Source organism: Leptidea sinapis, chromosome 4 (genome assembly GCF_905404315.1).
Source record: "Leptidea sinapis chromosome 4, ilLepSina1.1, whole genome shotgun sequence".
Classification (NCBI taxonomy): domain Eukaryota; kingdom Metazoa; phylum Arthropoda; class Insecta; order Lepidoptera; family Pieridae; genus Leptidea; species Leptidea sinapis.
The window spans coordinates 1,909,645-1,931,500 of record NC_066268.1 but is presented as its reverse complement, the minus strand read 5'-3'; the positions used below and the strand labels follow the sequence as shown (position 1 = coordinate 1,931,500).

The 21,856-nt window shown below is 35.8% G+C and overlaps 2 protein-coding genes across 4 annotated transcripts in view; one reads left to right on the top strand and one right to left on the bottom strand.

Annotated features, from left to right (window-relative positions):
• LOC126980032 (transmembrane and coiled-coil domains protein 2) overlaps window positions 1-10,431 on the bottom strand; it is a 70,003-nt gene extending 59,572 nt beyond the window's left edge. For 2 of the 3 annotated variants that reach the window (XM_050829662.1, XM_050829663.1), the window contains exon 1: window positions 10,197-10,430. The gene's annotated coding sequence lies outside the window, so the exon portion shown is untranslated. Of the gene's footprint in view, window positions 1-10,196 lie in introns of all 3 variants that reach the window. The other variant, XM_050829661.1, reaches the window with a different exon arrangement.
• Window positions 10,432-12,399: 1,968 nt separating this feature from the next.
• Window positions 12,400-21,856, top strand: part of LOC126980043 (dual specificity tyrosine-phosphorylation-regulated kinase 2-like) — a gene marked incomplete at its 3' end in the record, with an annotated part of 178,607 nt that continues 169,150 nt past the window's right edge. Inside the window, exon 1 of the mRNA XM_050829670.1 lies at window positions 12,400-13,456. Coding sequence (XP_050685627.1) covers window positions 12,674-13,456 — 783 coding nt within the window. The remainder of the gene's footprint in view (window positions 13,457-21,856) is intronic.

Here is a 21,856-nt window from a genome sequence, read left to right as displayed (position 1 = left end):
GGCTAAATCGCCATTGAAGGTTTGATATGAATGTATCGATTGTTTGTCTTCTAGGCCGGTGTGTACCGTATCCATTACTGTTACTGATACCTCCACCTGTTCTGGGGTTACACAATCAATTACCGTAGCTCTTGTTACACTCGTCGATACGATCACGATAAGATTAACTCATTCTTTTCCGTTCTTTTTACCAGTGCGAGGCTCCTCTGCACAGGCTGCGGCTAGATTATGGCCATGTACCACAACGGCGCCTGTTTCTACCTTGAAGGAGTAATGTGTAAGCATTACTGTGTTTCGGTCTGAAGGGCTAGTGAAATTACTGAGCAAATAAGACTTGTGACGAGCGCAATTGTAGTGGCGTTCAGAATTTTGGGTTTTTCAAGAATCCTGAGCGGCACTGCATTGTAATTTGTCTTGATCGTCTTGTCCCTTTTTTTTCATTAAAAGAAAACTGCTTCAGGCGCGTTGAGCACTTTATTTTGTGAGCATTGACTGAACTGTCACGCTCCGCTGTATAACGCTTGCTCTGGTAAAGTTGGTTCGAATCGAACGACTATTATGACTAAGAACTTGTTGAAAACATGGCGCAATATCTAGAGGCATCACATGGAAACGACCTTAAGATTGCCAAAACCGGCCTTCAATCGCCTATTTTATGCAAAGTATCAGACTGTATCACACGCGTCAAACAATTAGTTAAGTACAATGATATTATTTAAATATTGAACGTTAAATACTGTCTACTCCAAATGTCACTACAGAAAACCAGTGTTGTGTTAGTGTCTTCTGCACTGACCAACAATATACTGAGTCAGCTCTTTTTAGCAGGGAATCACCTTCACACTGTTATTTTTATTATTTGATAATATTTGTTACCTTATTTAACTTAGTATTTTAATATTTTAATTAATATTGAAAATTTTTGTGTTGTGTGTTTCTTTGTCGCTAATAAAGTGTTTCTATTTCTAAAATATGCATAAAGCATCCGAAAAAATGTGCTGCGCAGAAAACAGCGCATATTATATTCATACGATGAAAATTATAGTTTAAAAAAACCGGACAAGTGCATGCCGGACTCGCCAACCGAGTGTTCCGTACATATTATTAACCTATACTTATAAAAAAAAGGGAAGACGTTTTCATTTGACTCTTCGTCATAAATCGTTATATAATAATCAAAAATCTATTTAAGTTTATCTGCTTAAGCTCGTACCAATGAAGCCCTTTCATACGATACTCCACATTCATAATTTGAACCGCCATTCGTTGTATAAAATGTTTTTTCAAAATTTTATTACAAATGCATATACAAATGATTAAGTTTTCTTTAGTGTTAATTGTTGTTTAAACGTGTTTCGCCTCTACACGAGGCATCCTCAGGACGTGTTGTCTCGCCGAAATTCAAGTGAATTTTGGCGAGACGAATTGAGAAGCGAATTGTTTTAAAAACAAATATTGGCGGAATTAACACTAAAGAAAACTTAATCATTTGTATAATTATGGATTTCCGCAAAGTAACGCCTAATTCAATAAAATTTTTACAAATGCATAGTTTTCACTATACTTGTAGTATAAGAAGAATTTCAATATTTCTCGGTCAACGAATAAAATTTACGCTATTTTGATTCCCTTGAGAGTGTAGAAGTACACCTTTTTATTATCATTATTAATTTTCTTATTTATTAATATCTTTTTTTTAATGTTCAATTAGAAGTATAATAATATATTTTTAATTTCAACTCGATACCTCCACGCGTTCCCGAGATAAAGGGTCTTGACCGACAGACAGACATCGATGGATGGACGGACAACAAAGGGATCCTGAAAGGGTTTCGTTTTTACCTTTTGACGAAGTAAAAATGCAAATGTTTGCGACACAGGGGATATTATACCCAAAGGTAAGATCGACAAGTAAGCCGTTTTGCCAGATAGGCATGGTATTCAAATCAAACGACGCGTCTATTTTCTATTGTGTGGTGCGAGTTCTTGGAAAATAAACTTTAGGGACGCGTAATATGGTTTGTCTTCTTGGAATATAAATAACAATTTGACCAGGATAGACTAGTGTGGAATTTGACTTTTGTCTCTTTAGATTATGAATATTTCACACTGTGCGACGGGCCCAAAAACACATCAAAGCACGCCTCTAATGAATTTTTTTGGGTAAGGCTGAGTATGTAATTAATTAAACGTAAAGAGACGACATAATGAAGCTGACATGTCAACTAACAGTACGAAGTGCTACCAAACGTCAAACAAAATGTTAATTAATTCCTGAAACTGGAACACGAATTCATTCAGAGCTCACATTTTCGCTAACTGTCAGCGAGGGATCTCACACTCGCGATTTGTATGTCGTTTTGTGTTAGTGTGCGTGCATTGCTCAAAATAGAGATTAATTGTTAATTTTTTCAACATTTTCACAGTCTATCTAGATAGATGTATAAGTGATCGAAGTAACCGAAAGTCGAGTATCAATAATGCCCGTTGAGCCACCCGAAACTACTAAATTTCAGACTTATGCCGGGCATAAAAACCGTCGTTTTCTTTCCGCTGAATGAAGTTGCAGCCCTGTTTTCGACTGTCATTTTAACCGTAAACTAAACGGACATATATTTTCGCTATTAATTTAAAATTTTCTAGTTCCTGTTGAATCTAGACATTAAAACTATAGTCCGACAACTTGGTGCGCGACCGTCCCACGGGGTGACAGAAGGTGGCAGGGACGGGGTAATAAGATGTCAGCGGGTAGCGGGTGGTGTTGCGAGGAAGGGCAACAGGTGAGACTTGGACTTTTTAAAAAGTGTACCCCCTTATTTGAAGGTTCCCATGTCGTATCGTCCTGAAAAAACCGCACAAGAAAGCTCATTCCGCATCATGGAAGAAGGTTCCTTGAAAACCGTACTGTGGAGGAACGCCACACATCCGGATGTTAGGGATGATAATATCATCCCAACAATGCAATAGATAAGGTACCTGTCTATTGTATTGTTGCATCGTGTAACCAAAGCATGTCGTTTTATTTATTTTACTTCGGTGTGGAACTCGAATGGAATAAATAAATAACTCGTGTTATAGCGATTGGCAATATCGCTGAAACAGGATCGTTCTTAAGTTGTTAGTGTAATTAATTTATTTCAGAACCGCGCTAACGATGGATAGTAAATAATAACTTTATACAAACATTGATTAGTTTGAATTACAAAAGGTCGTTAAAAAGACTATAAACGATTTACTGCGTTTTTATCAGTCATTAGTTGAACTGTGAAGTCAAGTAGTACATGTACTCATATACAATAAATTGTAGAGCTCCCACTAAGGCTTCGAAGCCGTTTTTTTCCGGTTCTGAACCTCATAGAACGAACCGATTTAAAAAAGACCATCCAATCTATATAAAATTTGAAATATTTCCAGTAGTTTTTCTGTGCTGCATGCACCAATGTAAGCCTCTGTCATTTTATAAAAATACTAGCTGACCCGGCAAACGTTGTTTTGCCATATAAATTATTTTTAGAGTTAGACCATTTTTTGGACATTGCAACATTACTTTATTTTTCTAAAATAAACGTAAGCGTAAACGTAGCCTAAGTTACTCCTTATTACATCAGCTACCTGCCAATAAAAGTCCCTTCAAAATCGGTTAAGCCATTTCAGAGATTTGCCGGAACAACCAGACAGACAGACAAAAATTGTAAAAAATGTTATTTTGGTGTATGTATATATTCATATATATGTAGTAAAACGGTTATTTCAATATGATAAACAGACACTCCATTTTATTTATTTGTATAAATTAACAATCCTACTGTGGTCTTTTTGAGGTTTTCGTTGAACACTTAAATAACCGAGAAAATTACTTATAAAACTTACAATGAAGACATAGCAGAGGTCATCGAGTTAATAATAATTATAATTACGTTGATACCGGAACATGGCGGCAGGAAAACAATTAATATGAACTCGACGCCATTCTCGTGTCTAAGGTGAAGGCATTAAAAGATGCAAATTGCATAACACCGGTTTATATCACGGCTTGTTTTTAATAGTAGGTTCAATCAAGATTTATCCTGTGAAGTCAATGACGTTCCATACATATAGACGAGTCACATAATATAAAAACAAAGCTGACTACGGCTAAAGACTGCTATATCTATACATTGCCGCATTTACTCCAGTTGTTTAAGCATTATTGGTCAGTAAGCAGCAATGTAATGCAGTAAAGATTTGATTCAGACAGTGATAGTTGGCAGTTTATATTGTCTTTAAGCACAGTTTAGTCGATCAAACTGCGAATGATATGTCCTTATATTATATAGATATATAGATCGTCATTGTTTGGAGTGAATAACCCAAGTAAGTTGGTATAAATATTATGTTATGAATTACTCCGTTCACGTATACAATGGCCACCTGATGATATGTTGTGATCACCTCCTCATAATGCCAGAGGAATCACAAGAGATAATAAACTTTCATAATACGAATTCGAAAACCGACAACACATTGGTACCTCGTGGCGGACGCGGATCGGACCGGGGGCTTCGTGGTGAGAGTCAACGGAACTAATGTTATATTGCGGCACCGACGATTTAATAAGTTTCACAATGTAAAAAGAAACTATTAGTAATCTTTTGGTTATGTTGAAACTCTTATTTGTTTATTAGGTTGAAGTAATTTGCAGAATAAATTATTTTTAAAGTGAAAACCTATTTAGTATAGTTGTGATTTGATAGTCGATGAAACGAAAAAGTGCGACAGTAAAAAGACAGAGATATAAATTCATAAGATTATACAGTGTTTTGGTACCAGCCGATCATAGCTGAAGAAGAGATTGTCTAATTTAATATATTATGACGTCATGCGCACGATGTATTAGTACATAGACACCAGGAGGACATAAATATGGTAGCGGTGATAAAATTATCTTTCATACCGATTGAAATCATGTGTCATCCTAGCAACATGTACCAGGACTTCATATGCAGTTAAGAGGTTCATGCACAATGTAGGTTTCACTTCTGACATGTGTAGTTTGTACGCACGCAATTTTTTTTTATTTTAATTAAGCACAATATATACCCAATACCGGTCCAACATTTAAAACGCTCCTCACGATAACCTTTGGTATACAAAGCTTGAGAACATAAAGTGCACTCGAAATATAGTTCTAAAACAATATGATCCGCCCGAGTGCAAGATAAACTGAAATAGTTGTTTAAATTTAATAAAAGAATGCGACCAACTGACGTCACAGCTTATAAAGTTCGTGTGACGCACGAACTTTTTGTCAGTTGCACTTTGTATTTGAGTTTTGTTTTTGACGAGAGTAACCAGTTGTTGAGAAGTTTTGATAGTTGGAACAATCGATCGCTTCCAGAGGCAGCGAAAAAAACAACACCAAAATCCCTTAATTTCGTGCATAGTCTTTTTTTTTTTTTTTTTTTTATGGAATAGGAGGACAAATGAGCGTACGGGTCACCTGGTGTTAAGTGATCACCGCCGCCCACACTCTCCTGCAACACCAGAGGAATCACAAGAGCGTTGCCGGCCTTTAAGGAAGGTGTACGCGCTTTTCTTGAAGGTACCCATGTCGTATCGTCCCGGAAACACCGCACACGGAATCTCATTCCACAGCTTCGTGGTACGAGGAAGAAAGCTCCTTGAAAACCGCACTGTGGAGGACCGCAGACCGCAGTCTTAGAATATACTAACGTATAGACGATCTGACTACCCGATAATGCATGACCAAGTTTGATTTGTCAATGTGTGCGTTAGCTATAATTGGTTTAAGTAGTTTAATGCGTAAAATAAGCATCTCTTTGGTAAGTCTACTTGAGATACGTCAGAATCATAATAGATCACATTGGTCGCAGTGAAGCTTTTGCATCGTCACTATAATTATTTCTTTTAAATTTAACGAATCTACCATTTGGTCGGAAAAAGTAAAGCACGTGAGAAGAACATACAAAAAACTGAACTGCCACTCTTTTCAACCAAATATAAGTTTTTATACGTTGAAATATAGATACGAAACCCTTATTGGGATAGGTACGCGAAGGGTACATTATCTCATGAACCGCAAAGTATGTGTGTAGATGACTAATTCCAAATCTAAATGTTTACATTTAGTCAAAGGGGCCTCTCTTGTTTATTTTACAAAAGTATTTAGTACATAATAATACTAATATTGACAAACTTTTACACATAGTGTTATATCCTCTATAATATGATGGTATTATAGAGACTGCTCTTCTCCTCAGGAATTCGTGTAAATATCAAACTAAAATTAACACCGGAAAAAACCTGTGGTGCCTTGAAGCTGTGATGGCTTCATAGTCAACCCCATCAAAAGAGATATCCCTAGAAGCCAACTGTATTATTTATTTTTAATTTAATTCTAAGGAAAAATATTACATGGAGAACTCTGAAGAGCTGTATAACCTGATAGATGTCAATTCCTCACAGTATGACACATCCCCAGCTGAAACATCATCCTCAACATCTGGATGTGTGGCATTCCTCCAGATTGCTTTTATCTAGAAAGTTACATCCTAAGACCAAACTGTAACTCTCTTTGGACTTTGTTTCAGCATCTATCAATCCTGTTGTATCTTACAATTGTATGGCCAGCAACACTCCTGTGATAACACTCTCAGAGTAACGACAACAACCACCCACAGACAACAGAAATGACTGAACAGAAATAACTAAAATAGACATGCCATAGTGCCTTATTCCAAGATGGTAATATTAAGGCTGCTTAAATAATGGTAACTTTACACTAAAGTGCCATAGTTGTTTTAATTAATGAAAGTGTTCCCATCAACAGAATATTTATTTTGTTTTGTTAATGTCAAAATTTTCAAGAAGTTTTATGTTGCCTTGTCAAAGGTATTTTTTGCAATAAAAGAGATTTAAGACCACTTCGTTGTAATTTTTGCACCTGCCACTACCAACCCTAGAGTGGAGGTTGTTACATTTTTCCTTTTTTAATCACATAAAAAGTCACTTGGCATACTCGAATAGAGGACGATTAATGTGTTTATTGTATTATTTTGTACATATTTTGTGGATTAGTTATACTATAGTTTTCAATTTGATTAGCAGACAATTATTATCAAAACATAATATTGTAATGATAAGATTACATATGAGTTAGCCAATAGAGATAACTTATTTCGTCACACATTAACAAGTTGATTGGAATTTTCTTGTAAATGACAGAAAAGCAAATATTTATATATGTATGAAAGAAAAATTGTCCATATAATCTTTGAAATTCAGAAAATTATGGATAACGAACAGACATAAGCTTTTCATAAAACAATTTATTTAATACTCAATTCTGTTTATTTTTTATTATGGATGAAATCATAGCAAAAAAGGTACATCAACATTTCAAATCTATTTTTGCAAGCCACATAACACTAAGTAATGGAGATTAGTAACATTAGTAAGTTAGTATATAATATATGTATGTATAGTAAGTAGTACTATTATATATTAATACTATATAATTTTATGATCTATTTTCGACATGTCTAGCAATTTGACAATAACTTTATTACACTTATACTTATATGAGTGCTACTTTATAAAAACGGTTTAAAAAAATTCTGTGGACATCCATTTATTTATTCAATCTAGTCACAATTCATATTAACAACAAAAATAATAAATCACTTGGTGCAGTAGATGGATAATTCAGTATGCTGGCATATACAATAAGCAATTGACTTAAATACTGAAATATTAAGATAATCATATTATGTTCATACACAAATTATTGTGCAAATTAGCTCCAAAATTGTATTTTCATGTTAATTAACTTCTTGTCAACAGTTAATAAATAAGTGGTTATTAAGGAAAACCTGAATAACTATTGTGTATAAACAAGCATATATATTACAGCACATAATTACAACAGTAATTAATATCCAGTAATATATGCAATAACTAAACAAAAAAGACTCTTAGGAAATACAGTTTCTCATAGATTTTGATTCATAGTAATAGGCTTTTATAAAAACTAAATGTGTTTATAATATAACAACCATTTTTAACTAAATTAATAATATGAATTGAACTAATCCAAAAGAGTAAAGAACTTGAAACTTGAACTTTGAAAGGCCTGAACTGATATGGGATGTTCACGGGCAGATAGTTCAAGTTGCACTAACTAATTAATATAATATATATAATAAGTGGTAACAAGATCTATGAATATATACCCAAAATGTAATTTGATTGTCTGATTGTTACCTAAATGTAATAAGTGTATGTAGTATACTAGTGTAACAAAAATGATATGATTGCAAAACTAGAGTGGCAGTGGGCAGGACACATAGCTAGAAGAACAAATGGCTGTTGGGGCAATAAGGTCTTCAAATAGTGATCACATACAGGAAGATGCAATATTGGTAGGCCCCCCTGAAGTGGACCAATGATCTGGTCAAGATTGCTATTATATAGGTAGGTAGGTAGGCTATTATATAGGTTGGATGAAGGCAGCACAGGTTTGATCTTAGTAGAGATCTTTGGGGGCCTTAGCCCAGCAGTAGACATCTTCCAGTTGATATGATGAGTGTAACAATTACATTTAATAAAGTTAGTCAATTCTACTACTAGATAGAGCAATGATGGCAAGCAATATGAAGGATGTGAATCTATATCCTGTCTGTGACTGGCTTGGTTGAAGAGATTTGATATTTTGTGTCTTGGCAATCATTTTGCATTGTCACATAGATATAATCAGTTGCATATGTTTCTGTGTTCTTTAACTTTATATATATGCTTACAAAAGGCTGTGGGTCAACCCTTGCATATTTTAAGTGACTACATGTCAAGTCAGAGTTGTATGTATGTTTTTTTAAATTTTGGATGAGAAAACAATTGCTGAGTTGTTAGACAACATTGTTATTTTGAATGAAGCTATTAAGCTACATCAAATTAATTAGAATTTCAATTTTGTATTTGCATTATATAAGGTTTTGATAAATATTCACTAAATGCTATATTTAATACAATATACATACTTAAACATACAAATAAACATATATGACTCGGAAACAAACATTCATATTCATATATAAATGATTGCACCTTCTGTGATTCAAACCAGCTACCTATAGCTAGTAAATAATTATTTACTTCACTGGCCCACTTTAAAATAATTTGTTATAATATTAATTTGGGATACTGCAACCCAACCAACACTTTAAAAACTCAGTCCTACCCAGCTTGCAGCAACTTTAAGATGATAGATACAATTAAACTAGAAATATAAAATAAAATTTTAGAGTTGAGTATGATAAAAGAATATTAGTTTTGCTTCTGTTTCCACTGGTATTTATAGATTTTATATCATAACAAAAGAGTATAAAAATAATAATAAATATGCATTTTGTATAATACTTTATATACTATTATTCTTGCTGTTAAAATAAACAATGTAATATTCATAACTCCATACTTTATATGTAGAGGATTTCTATAAATTATTTTGCTCTAATATTGGCTTTAATGACTTGTTATATATAGTAAAATGACTATCATCCATTAATCAGCTGATTCATCTCACTAGAAATTTTATATAGTAATATATTGTATAAGAACCCAGTTTCATATCAAAGGTATTACAGCTAAAATTATTTTCTAGCTGAAGCAATGTGTAAACATAGGTTTGTGAGATATTACAGAAGAAACAATAAATTATGTCTATGTTATCAACAGAATATTAATAGAACTAAAGTTATATAGAGTTGTATTTACTAACATCATACTCACTTCTCATGGGTGACTCAGATTTAAGGATAATAACAAAGAGCTAACAACTGTGTGTTTAAACCAATGTATTCAGATGGTCAATGTCCAATCAATCACTCTCTCTGTAGTAAATGTATATAAAATATAAAATTTATAATTCATACTTGCACCCAGTTTATCACGTATTTAAATACATTGTAAGTTTATACTTTATTATCACTCTTTGTATAATGTAAGTGAAGAATTTACCTAGAGACATCCGATTTCTTAATGTTATAACTTTAAAATGTAATGCGTGTTAATTTAAAATGTTATGAATACTGCTTTTTGTTAAGACGTGTGCCAAAACTTGTTAATATGTTTAAATTTATAACTACATTAGTATGAAAGGTCTACGAACAGTAAAAGATACAAAAATAAATTGCACTTACGTTTATCTATCACTACAAATTGATCTTAAAAGTTTAAATCCGAGTTCTTGAAAACACTGTCCACTAAATGTTGTCACTTCATGTTAAGTATAGTTTTGAATAATATAAAAAAATATAAATTGAATTAATCACATATGAATGAATCACGATGTATGACGGCCGACGGAAAATAAAAACGGAGACTTGAGAGAAAAAGACGTCCCTGAATCTAGATTGGCTGGGAATTTATGCAATACTATTCTATAACTGTCGAGAGATGGCGCACTGTTCAAATAGTCATAGAGCATAGACACCAATAATAGTATGAAGTATGACCTAAAAACTTCAAATATTCCATTTTATTATTGTTTTATTCATGGTTCAATGTGCCACCAGAATACTCGACTTCTTCCAGTAGTACTTTATCATACTGAAATCGAATATCATTCTGTCAATAACATGCATTATGTCATAATAATGAGTTCATTATTATGACATAATGCTGATCTGTAGTTACAGATCTACGGCCGTTTTCAATAACCTATCTATCCTTAGTTTAACTTACTAGAGGTAGATAAATCTATCCTTTTACGCTTACTTACATTTCAATATTATTAACACCTATTGACAGATAGCATTGGACTATAACTAATAATATAGCTATATTTGACATAACTATGGATAGATAAGATCTTGTCATTAAACGGTGATAGCAATATATCCGTAACTAGCGATACGTTATTGAGAACGGCTGCTAATCTTCTAACCAATCTTTCAAAAATCATTTGAACACCTAACCTGTTGCGATGCCACTTAGAATTTCAGATTCATTCAAGAATCATGCACGAAACTGCAACACAATAGGCAGGGCGTACTGCGTACGAGTTACCATCAGATGAACTTCTTGCTTGTCTCGTCCCTTTTTCGGATAAAAAAAGGTTTCAAGCTTATTAGATGGAGAATACGTTTAAGTTATGGCACTATGCCAAGTAATGAAGGACTATACTTTAATAAGGATTTGATATAAAGAGGCACGGTAAGAATGGAAAACGACAACTAAAACAAAAAATGGAAAATGGTTTTTGTCTTTACTCTTCCTACATATAATTTATCAATTAAACTGTGTAAATATGAATAAACTAATTTTTATTGGTAAATGCAATATGAAAAAGTAGTATTAGAAGTAGAGATCTCAATTGGAACACTAAAACAGTAAAAATTATTATTATATTAATTACGGCCAATAACTACATAAACGTTATAATAGTTTGAAGGGTCGCGAAGGAAGATGATATGACCAACTCGATCTTTACACACTTTAATGAAGACACAATATTTAATGGTGTACAAAAACTAACAGTCATAAGAATGGTGACACTTAGGTATTGTATGATGTTATTACATCAAGTTCTATGCCTACCCGTGGGTATATATTAGTGCTGCTTCTGTTTGCGTGTCAGACTATGTTCATCTCCTTCTCCATATTTAAGTATCACAGGTTGCTACTTCAAACGTACTCCTGTTTTGCCAATAGAAATTAATGTGGATGCAATCGCTACAAATTTTACTTTAAAATATGGATTACATATCCATATGGATCCATATAAGCCCACGTGTAAATAATTGGAGCACTTGCCATCTCAGGGTTTTGCCTTGTCTTGTTCGCCCTGGTATCGCTGGTACTTTGTTCACTTTTTATTAAAAATATAGTGATTGATATATCTTCATTTCTCCTTATTAACAATTTTTGTAACACAAAGCATGTTGTGATTACCTTTAATTGTAGTAACAGCGAGATTGTATAAATTATGCAATGTAAACATTAACACTGTCACTACTGCTTCTTACGTTGCGATCCTTAAAATTAGTATACTTACATGAACTTTAATATATCATAGATAAGTTATAATATATTATCTTCCAATCATATCTGTGATTTGATTACTATTTCTCTCTGTTTAGGAACATTTAACTATGTATATAAAATATATAAGAACGGTTTTATTATATTTCTAAAAAACAGGCGAAAAGTAAAATTGGGTCTTGGACAATGACTTAGCAAAACATTCTCAATAAGCGCCATCTATCCTGTACGTCACGAACAAATTAAACAATTCATTGCTATCTCATTCGCACTCATACGTTCAACGCAGTAGAATGGTTCAATGACTTTGGCGACCAGTTTCTATTTTCTCTCTGGTTCTGTCGTCAGGTCGACAGTCGACACGCTAGGAAGGGGGTCTTTGTTTGCGTTTTACGTTCGCGTCGCTCGGTGTCTGTGACGGCTCTCATCACATTGCCTCCGAAACGGAATGTGCCCGCATAAGTGGAAGCGCGGTTCTCGCTCCTTTCGGTTTACGTGAAATGTGTTTTAGTGGTCCAGGGTGGCGCCGTCTAACAGTGTAAGTGCAGTGAGGTGCAGTGGTGTGTACGATCGAGCGTGGGTCGGAACGGCAACGGCGACTGAATCGCGCGGAGGTGGCAGTGGCCGCTCGGCCATGACCGGCGACAAGCCTCTAGGGAGCGCGCACGCGTTCGGGCGCGTGTTGCTCCGGGATGGGGCTCTGCCGCCGCTGGAGTCCGGGGCTCCCGCGCCGCCAGCCAACAACGCGCAGCCGCCCGACAAGCGGCCACCGGCGGCCGCGGCCAGTCCCGATCAGGTCTTGAAGCTCTACATGAACAAACTGACCCCCTACGAGCATCTAGAGATATTTGAATACCCCCAAGTGTACTTCATAGGCTCAAACGCGAAAAAGCGGCCCGGTCTAGTTGGTTTCCCAAACAACTGCCAGTATGACAACGAGCAAGGCTCCTACATCCATATCCCACACGATCACATAGCATATCGCTATGAAGTCCTCAAAGTTATCGGTAAAGGAAGCTTCGGGCAAGTCGTGAAGGCTTACGATCACAAGAAACGCGAAAACGTTGCCCTCAAAATGGTGAGAAACGAAAAGCGATTCCATAGGCAAGCGCAGGAGGAGATTCGTATACTGAAGCATCTCCGGGAGCAGGATAAGGACAACACGATGAACGTTATACACATGTTCGACTCGTTCACCTTCAGGAACCACACTTGCATCACGTTCGAGCTACTGTCTATCAACCTGTACGAATTGATCAAGAAGAACAAGTTCCAAGGCTTCTCGTTGCAGTTGGTTCGTAAGTTCTCACACAGTCTACTGCAATGCCTGCACGCGCTGAACAAAAATCGAATTATTCATTGCGACATGAAACCAGAAAACGTGCTACTGAAGCAACAGGGACGCTCAGGAATTAAGGTCAGTATTTAAATTGTTAATAGCAGAATGAAATCTAAATTCTTTTTTTAAACGCGAAACTGTCCAAAGAGTATGTAATAGGCATAAAGAATTATTGAGTGTTGTACACCTGTTCGTGCGTAGCCCGGGGATAAAATCGATAGCGTCGTTGTTGACGTACCTATTTACACATTACAACTCGTCTGTACTCTGCGTCGATCAGCTGACCACACCCGCTTTGTTCGGATGTCCGCCAATATTATATTTTATTCAATTTTAGGGTCTCTAGGTACAGTTTACGTGTCAAATTTCTCTCTTGAGCAATATTATTATTGATAATGATCAGTTTTATGGATATGGAAAGGGTTAAGCATGACTGGTATTATAATACAAATTAACGTTAAAACATCTTTGTAACTGTCTACGGATAAGTAAGTTACTTGATGGTTAACAAAAAAGATTTTAAAGACGAATAATAGCTAAGCAGTAATGTCTGAATTCTGACCTGAGGCTAAACTTAATGTGACCGTGAGTTTCGGAACAGGCAACTGCTTAGTACCTACCTATTATACTGATATTAATATTTTTAAGGCAAATTTTCTTTTTTAATTTCTTTTTTGTCTTTTTTAACATTTTATAAATCCTATAGTATTAGACAGATAGTATGGGTAGATACTAAAAAATTTGATAATTTATACGTCTAAATAGTCTCTTGCTGTTAGACAACCGATAAAAACAAGCCAGGAATACTTGTTGCGTGACAAGCTACGTCTTACACTCGCGATTTGTCTTTGAATTGCTCAAAATAGAGGTCAGTTCTAAACTCAATTTTCTTTATCACAGCCTATTTGGAACAACAACAATACAGGGCCGAATTTTCAACGGATTATTCCAAAATTAAATCGGTACCTAATCCCAGAAATGGATGATTGCTTTGAGTTTTGAACGGAACCGTCTAAGCAAATATATTATTATATACTTATTCACTTACAATATACGAAAACAACACCACTATGGAAAACAAAAACAACAAACAAAACTTAGATCTACACAAAGCGATGCAACTCTCTAAGTTTTGGCTTGCTTGAGTAGTAAGACTCACAATTGTTAAAAATGTAAAGAAGTGCATCTGTTCACTTTTTTATCAAATATTTTTATTTAAAATAGAATTTATTAAAATTTAAAATCACTTATTTAACGTCAAAAACCGCTGCCCATTCGAAAATTTATGCAGCATCCGACCAGATTCTTCGAATTCATATACATTCTACATGTACCATTCTAAATTGAAATACATAAATATACGTATAAAACCTATACGCTGAAACCGACTCCCCGTTGTCTTCTTTTTAAATATGAACTACCAAAAGCTTTATTACCCGGGTCACGGACTCGTAGAGATAGACGCACGTTACATGGCATTCTATTTTCAAACTTCCCGCGATTCCCGACGCTCCTAGTGTCGATATGGGTAGTGGTAGTGTTTTATTTGCGTTAATGTTGCGACAACGCGTACGAAATTCGAGCCAATGTCAAGCAATTACAATAATGATTTTAATAGCAAATGGGCAGAAAAACGCTGAAACCTTCGACCGTTCACTTTATACAGCAAAAAGTTTGACCTACAATACTGTTGATGACCGCTATTTGGCGGTTCTGTGTAATTTTGTTTATTTCTACATTTTAATAATAGGTATTTGATTTAGGTAGTTCTTTACCTTTGAGCCTGTTGCACGGATTATCTCATTTACGGTAACGGTTAGTATAATCCCCGCGCGATGATATAGAGATACGCCGCCATCTCTGTGACGTTATAGTGTTGCCAAGTTCAGAATTCAAATACGTCAAAAATTGTTCAAGTCAAACCAATTCTGATTAATTGATGACTTACACAAAGGTAACTCTACAAAATAACATAATTTAATGTGTCATAATTTTTTTTATGTAATAGGAGGACGAACGAGCGTACGGGTCACTGATGGTCCTGATGTTAAGTGATCACACAACTTGCAACACCAGAGGAATCACAGGAGTGTTGCTGGCCTTTAAGGAAGGTATACGCGCTTTTTATGAAGGTACCCATGTTGTATCGTCCCGGAAACATTGCACAGGGAAGCTCATTCCACAGCTACGTACTTCAAACGTGGAAGAAAGCTCCTTGAAAACCGCACTGTGGAGGACCGCCACACATCCAGATGATGGGGATGATATCCTAATTTGTGGTGTGTCGTGGTGGAATTAGGCGATAGGATTCAGTTGAAACAGCTCTTCGGTACACTCCCCGTGATAAATGCGGTAGAAAACACACAATTGAACAAGTGACGTCTATACGCATATGTCTCTACGCGTCATTAATGAGTTAATGTAAATAAAAATTATTACCGAACAAGCACACCGACCTCATTAAATACCGATAGCAACGAAAACAATGGGCAGATTATAATGTGAAACGGAAAGCATTATTGTTTGTTCAGCTGAGTTCTCGATGGCTGGCGATATGCACCAGATAAGATAAGCGACGACAATTGTTCCGAGGATTACCTCGGCGATTTGGGGACTACCTGCTTCATTTGGCTTTTGGTGCAAATTTCCGTTGCAATCTCCACTCGTGATCGTCATGTGGCAGTTTGTCCAGATTTTCTTCTACCCTCAATATGTCATAATGGATCTGGATCTAATAATGCGCAATATATATATATATATATATATATGATACACGAGAAATGGTGGAATATATTATATGTATAAAGCGTGTTGAAAAAAGTCAGAAAAAAAATGTGATTTTTTTATAACAATAAGAGCAGGACGTTCAACTGATGGTAATAGATGCGCCCTGCCCATTACAATGTAGTGCCGCTCAGGATTCTTGAAAAACCCAAAAAATTCTGAGCGGCACTACAACAGCTGTGCTCGTCTCCTGGAGACATAAGATGTTAAGTCTCATTTGCCCAGTAATTTCACTAGCTACGGCGTCCTTCAGACCGAAACACAGTAATGCTTACACATTACTCCTTCAAGGTAGAAATAGGCGGCGTTGTGGTACCCATAATCTAGCCGGCATCCTGTGCAAAGGAGCCTCCCATTGGTATTTACTAAAACTCCTCCTCCACTGTGATTTAATTATTAGGTTAAAATGGTAACATTGAAGCATTGCTTGAATTTATCGACACACTCATTATTATAGTCATCAATAATAATTAGGTCACATCACTATCGTATTCCTAACTTTGCATAAACTCGCGCGATATTTATAGTATAGTGTAACTCTATGGGGTATTATCTTGTTCACAACTCTACTTAACAAATCTTAAAACTTTTCTATTTAAATATTAAATTACCTTTGCCCACAAAACAGTTAAACAATTATAATGCTTAAATAAACTCTATTAAGGTATGCTTTACATACGCAAATTACTTACAATGCAAGAAAGATAGCTCGGCTACTTTTTCATAACAATGACGATTTCTTAATTACCCAATTACGGTTTTACAGTCTGGCTTCGTACGCTGGCGATAATTACTCGTATTTGCATGTGTTTTAGGTTTGTTTTCCCGTAGCGTGCGCGATGCATTTCTCCGTGCCAAGTACCGATAGTTTCTTTTCAAACCGGTTAGTTCATACTGGTTTGTGTTGCTGCGGGCTTAAATCCTTGCCGTTCAAGTCTTGATGTTATAAGTAAGTAATTGAGACTTCAGACAACAAGACTCGATTCGGCTGAAGTCAATAAATATTTTATTCGAGTATTTTGTCCAATTTGTCCCAAGTCCCGATCAATACATTTGGCTAAGTTGTTGATATTAGGTTAGAGAGAATCTGCATTACTTTAGATGCCCGCTGTGAATAAATTTATATTGTACTTTTTATAGTAACGTATGAACTCGGAAACAAACATCCATATTCATCAAATAAATGTCTGCACTTACCGGGTTTTGATCCCGGGACCTCGTAAGCTTTGGAGACAGGGTCACTAACCTATATGGGTCGTCATTTTGGTCTTCTTTTGTGACAATAAGGGACGAGACGAGCAGGACGTTCAGCTAATGGTAATTGATACGCCCTGCCCATTACAAGGCAGTGCCGCTCAGGATTCTTGAAAAACACAAAAACTCTGAGTGACACTACAATTGCGCTCGTCACCTTGAAGTATAAGATGTTGTTAAGTCTCATTTTCCAGTAATTTTCGGAGTCTCGAGCCCATAGATGTAGTTTAGCCTCAGGGGTACAACTCCTTTGTTATTTTTAGTTTTCGAAATATTTTTCTGGTTTAATTGAATAGTCTACCTGCAAAATGACCTGTTAACACAGAAACCATTGTTGATGTATGCATCTGCACGGGAGTATCTGTCCCTATCTAGCCTTACAAGTGCGAGAGGGACGGTTGTGAACACCTGCGTTTTCAGAGTAGGTAAATAAAAAGCAGATGTTTTTGAGTCAATATATGCGGGTGTCGGGTATTCAAAATCAAGCAGATGATGATAAGCTATTTTAAAACTGAACACCATTCGTGAGTGAGCTTTATTTTGTCGGTATTGCATGATACTGAGCCGTCATGTCAGGTAACGCTGATACAGGTATAGTCGGCTCGAGACAGTCGTCTAGGGAGGAGAGAAGGCCCAATATTTAATATATTATTACTCTATCAATAAATCTGATGTTTTACTAGGAAACGAATCATTACGGCGGTTCGAAGTATAAACCCTTTCAAATAAAACCATAAATTCCGAATTAGTCTAAAGAACAGTTTGTCTCCGCTGCGCTCCAACTAGATACCGAAGGCGCAGTCGCAAATGCAACGCAAATGTGTGACATTGAAGTGCCGCATGTCTGTTAAACTTTGCTAATAATTGAAACTAAAATGGCGAGTTGCGTAGTAAAAATTGTGTGTCTTCTACCGCATTTATCACGGGGAGTGTTCCGAAGAGCTGTTTAACCTGATTCCTGCAGCCGAATTCCACCTTCGCACGACACGCCACAAGTTAGGATATCATCCCCACCATCTGGATGTGTGGCGGTCCTCCACAGTGCGGTTTTCAAGGAGCTTTCTCCCTCGTACTACAAAGCTGTGGAATGAGCTTCCTTGTGCGGTGTTTCCGGGACGATACGACATGGGTACCTTCAAAAAAAGCGCGTACACCTTCCTTAAAGGCCGGCAACGCTCTTGTGATTCCTCTGGTATTGCAAGAGAATGTGGGCGGCGGTGATCACTTAACACTAGGTGACCCGTACGCTCGTTTGTCCTCCTATTCCATAAAAAAAAATACTACAAGAAATAAGAAAGACACTGGGCTCAGATATCATCAGTAAGTATTTAAGTTTTTTGAGCACGCACACAAGCATCTAATAGTTGCCGTAATAAAAAAGCTATTATTCTTAGGTAGTGCGGTATCTAGTTGGAGCGCAGCTGAGACCAATCCTTAATTAGGTGACAAACTTAAAAATTACTCAAGAGTTAATAGTGGATAATATTGCAGTAAGACATACTCCGGAATATTCGTACGATACGTAACGATAAAAACTGAATGACAAGAGGTCGAACTATATAGATAACCGGCTTACTTTAATTCGATAAATATATCAGGGCCATAGATGTAATGCACGTATTTTGTAGTCTTATTTACGGCATTGGCCGTAGACGCAGACTGATGCAGCAGCAGATTGACCTATTGAGATTGCTCAATAGGTCAATCTGCGTCTCAATCTGAACATAACAATACGTCATCCCATAGATGGATGGAAAAAAATATGTTTCGGAGATCGGAGATTGAAACGCGAAAATCAGGAAACGTAAATATAAATTTTATTTACAAAATATGAAGCTTGGTTTGTCCATTTTAGTACCGGATTGCGAATATACGATACTCCTGTGATTCCTCTGGTGTTGCAACAGAATGTGGGTGGCGGTGATCACTTAATATCAGGTCACCCGAGCACTCGTTTGTCCTCTTCTTCCATGAATAAATGTTTAAAATAATAATAAATAAATGAAATCCAACAGATATGTTTGATGCGTTTAAGCAAAAAGCAATCATATATCGTGAACTTAAAAAATAAAAATTGGTCGCTAAATGGTGAGAAATGTTTTCTACAGATCAGTAAAACCGGCTAACTTTAACTACAGTAGGTATAGGTAATACCTAAATATTAATATATTTTTGTAGAGACAGTTGAGAATTAATTCGATATAATGGCGCCTGGATTGAATTATGCATCGGTGAAAACTACATTCAAGTGCATGTTGTCAGTAGTAGTAGTAATACATTTAGACAGACAAAAGTTATATATATACTAGTTTTATATTGTTTGATTGACTTATTTTTTTTAATATCCAATCCGGTTGGTTATTAATTCTTGTCGTAGAATGTCTTCTATCGTGTTCGCCATTGACACCATTATCGGATGGAAGTAAATTGCATTCGGGGCTAGATTTGCAAAATGGCTTCGGTTCTATTAATGCCAATTGCAAAATTTTTATTAATTTACGATTATTACAGTTATAATCTTACTGTTCAAGTCATGGTGATCCAAACTTTTAAAATAGTAAATACGTTGGAGTTGAAACTGAAACTAATTTATAGTCAAGAAGTTGAAGTACCCACTTCACCAAAATATCTTCACTTATGTATTAATTAAGATGTTTAATAAAACTTCTTTGAAAAATTATAACTACGTTTAAATAAAAACCGACTTAAAAACTAAAAAGAATAAAATAACTTGATAAAGTTTTAATTTAATACACCTCTTATGCAAAACTAACACCTTTCATTTGAATAAAATACTATTATTTGTATGTGCTACAGATTGATAGGTTACAAGTCGGTGCTAAGCCTAAGCCTAAGCTAAATGTAATAGTAGATAGGTACATACACTCGCCACCCGTGACTTTGAGCGGTATAACTTCGTCTAAAACAAAAAAATTTTTTCAAAATTATCTCCATTTGCAACAATGAATTCTTTAAACGTTGATGCCAGTTATCAATTGAATTACTCACTTTCTTCACTACCAATATTATGGTTTGTTTTATGGACTTCAAATTATCGCGGAGTTAAGAGCATGGCATATTCGCTTAAACTGACGCTAAATCATAACCCAGTAGCATTGTCCGACTGTCATGGTCGAAACTGAACTATTTTGCCCAATTCGGTCGACGACTTTACCGATTAATTGCAGTAACTATTTAAATGAAGCCAGCAGCCATAGCGGCGACCGGGCGGTCGTCGAACCCGTGTAATCTAGCCTTAATTGGGAGCGCGGTGATAAAATCAGAAATCATATTGTGTATTGTATCGACGCATGAAACGGCTCGAATCGGGTTCTGTATCGTGCCATGCTATAATATCCTTAAGCCGGGCTCACATTTGCTGCTCAATAAAACGAATAACTAGAATGAAATGTTCCAAATCGGTTTGATTAAAATCGAATCGAGTAAACCCGATTGATGTTAGATATTGACATGTTGGTTGTGCGGGAAAGCTAAAAAGCCGTCTGCGCGGGCGCCGGCCTTCATTTACCATAAGGTGACCCTTATACGCTCGTCTGTTCATCACGACCGCTTCGTTCTTCACAATATAGTAATATGTGTTGTCGTTCCTAAAAACAAAAGAGCTTATTATATAGCCCCTTAATGATACCTATACTCCCTTAAAAAACCTCTCCAAAGCCCTTAATATTAAATTAATTACTATTCAAACAGCACCTGTTTTAATATTAGTCAGCTTTTCTGATACACATGAGATTAATTCCAAGAATTTCTCAACAAGATTTAACCATATTAGTATCGATATAAAAACACACTTCGAAGAACTGCCTTTGTTGTGCATCGTGTGAATTAGCCGTTAATAGCATTACCAAGTTATAATTTACCCATAATTAAAGTATTTATTTTAATTGAATGGACTCCGGAGCGTAACAGACATTAACCTAATTTATCAAATTTCAAATTAGAGATTATATCTTCTTACATTGTTTCGATTTTTTTTGTCTCGCTCTATGCCTTTTTATTTAGAGTTATGTACTACGAACTAGACGTCTCACCTTGAGTTTTTGTAACACGAGTTGTAGCCAGCTGAAGTCAACTTAGTCTTTGCTATGCGTGTAGCAAGCACACGCATCTGAGTGCTGGGTTATGTTTAAAATTCTTCCTTCGTGTGTAATGAGAAACTGTTTTAGTAGGAACATAAGTAAAAGTTAAAGAGTAAACTTTCACCACTAAGTTCAACAAATTATTTTATTTAAAACGTGTAAAATTTAATTTAATTTATCATATTACTGCTTGACAGCCAGAAAGAGCACCACAGTTGGTCCCAACTTAACTAGCATTCAGTACGTCATAGAAGTAGTTGCTAAGGAAATAATAAGACGTCTGGTAAACCGATGGGCACAGCTAACTTTATGTAAATATTTACTGGTAGGTTGTGGCCGG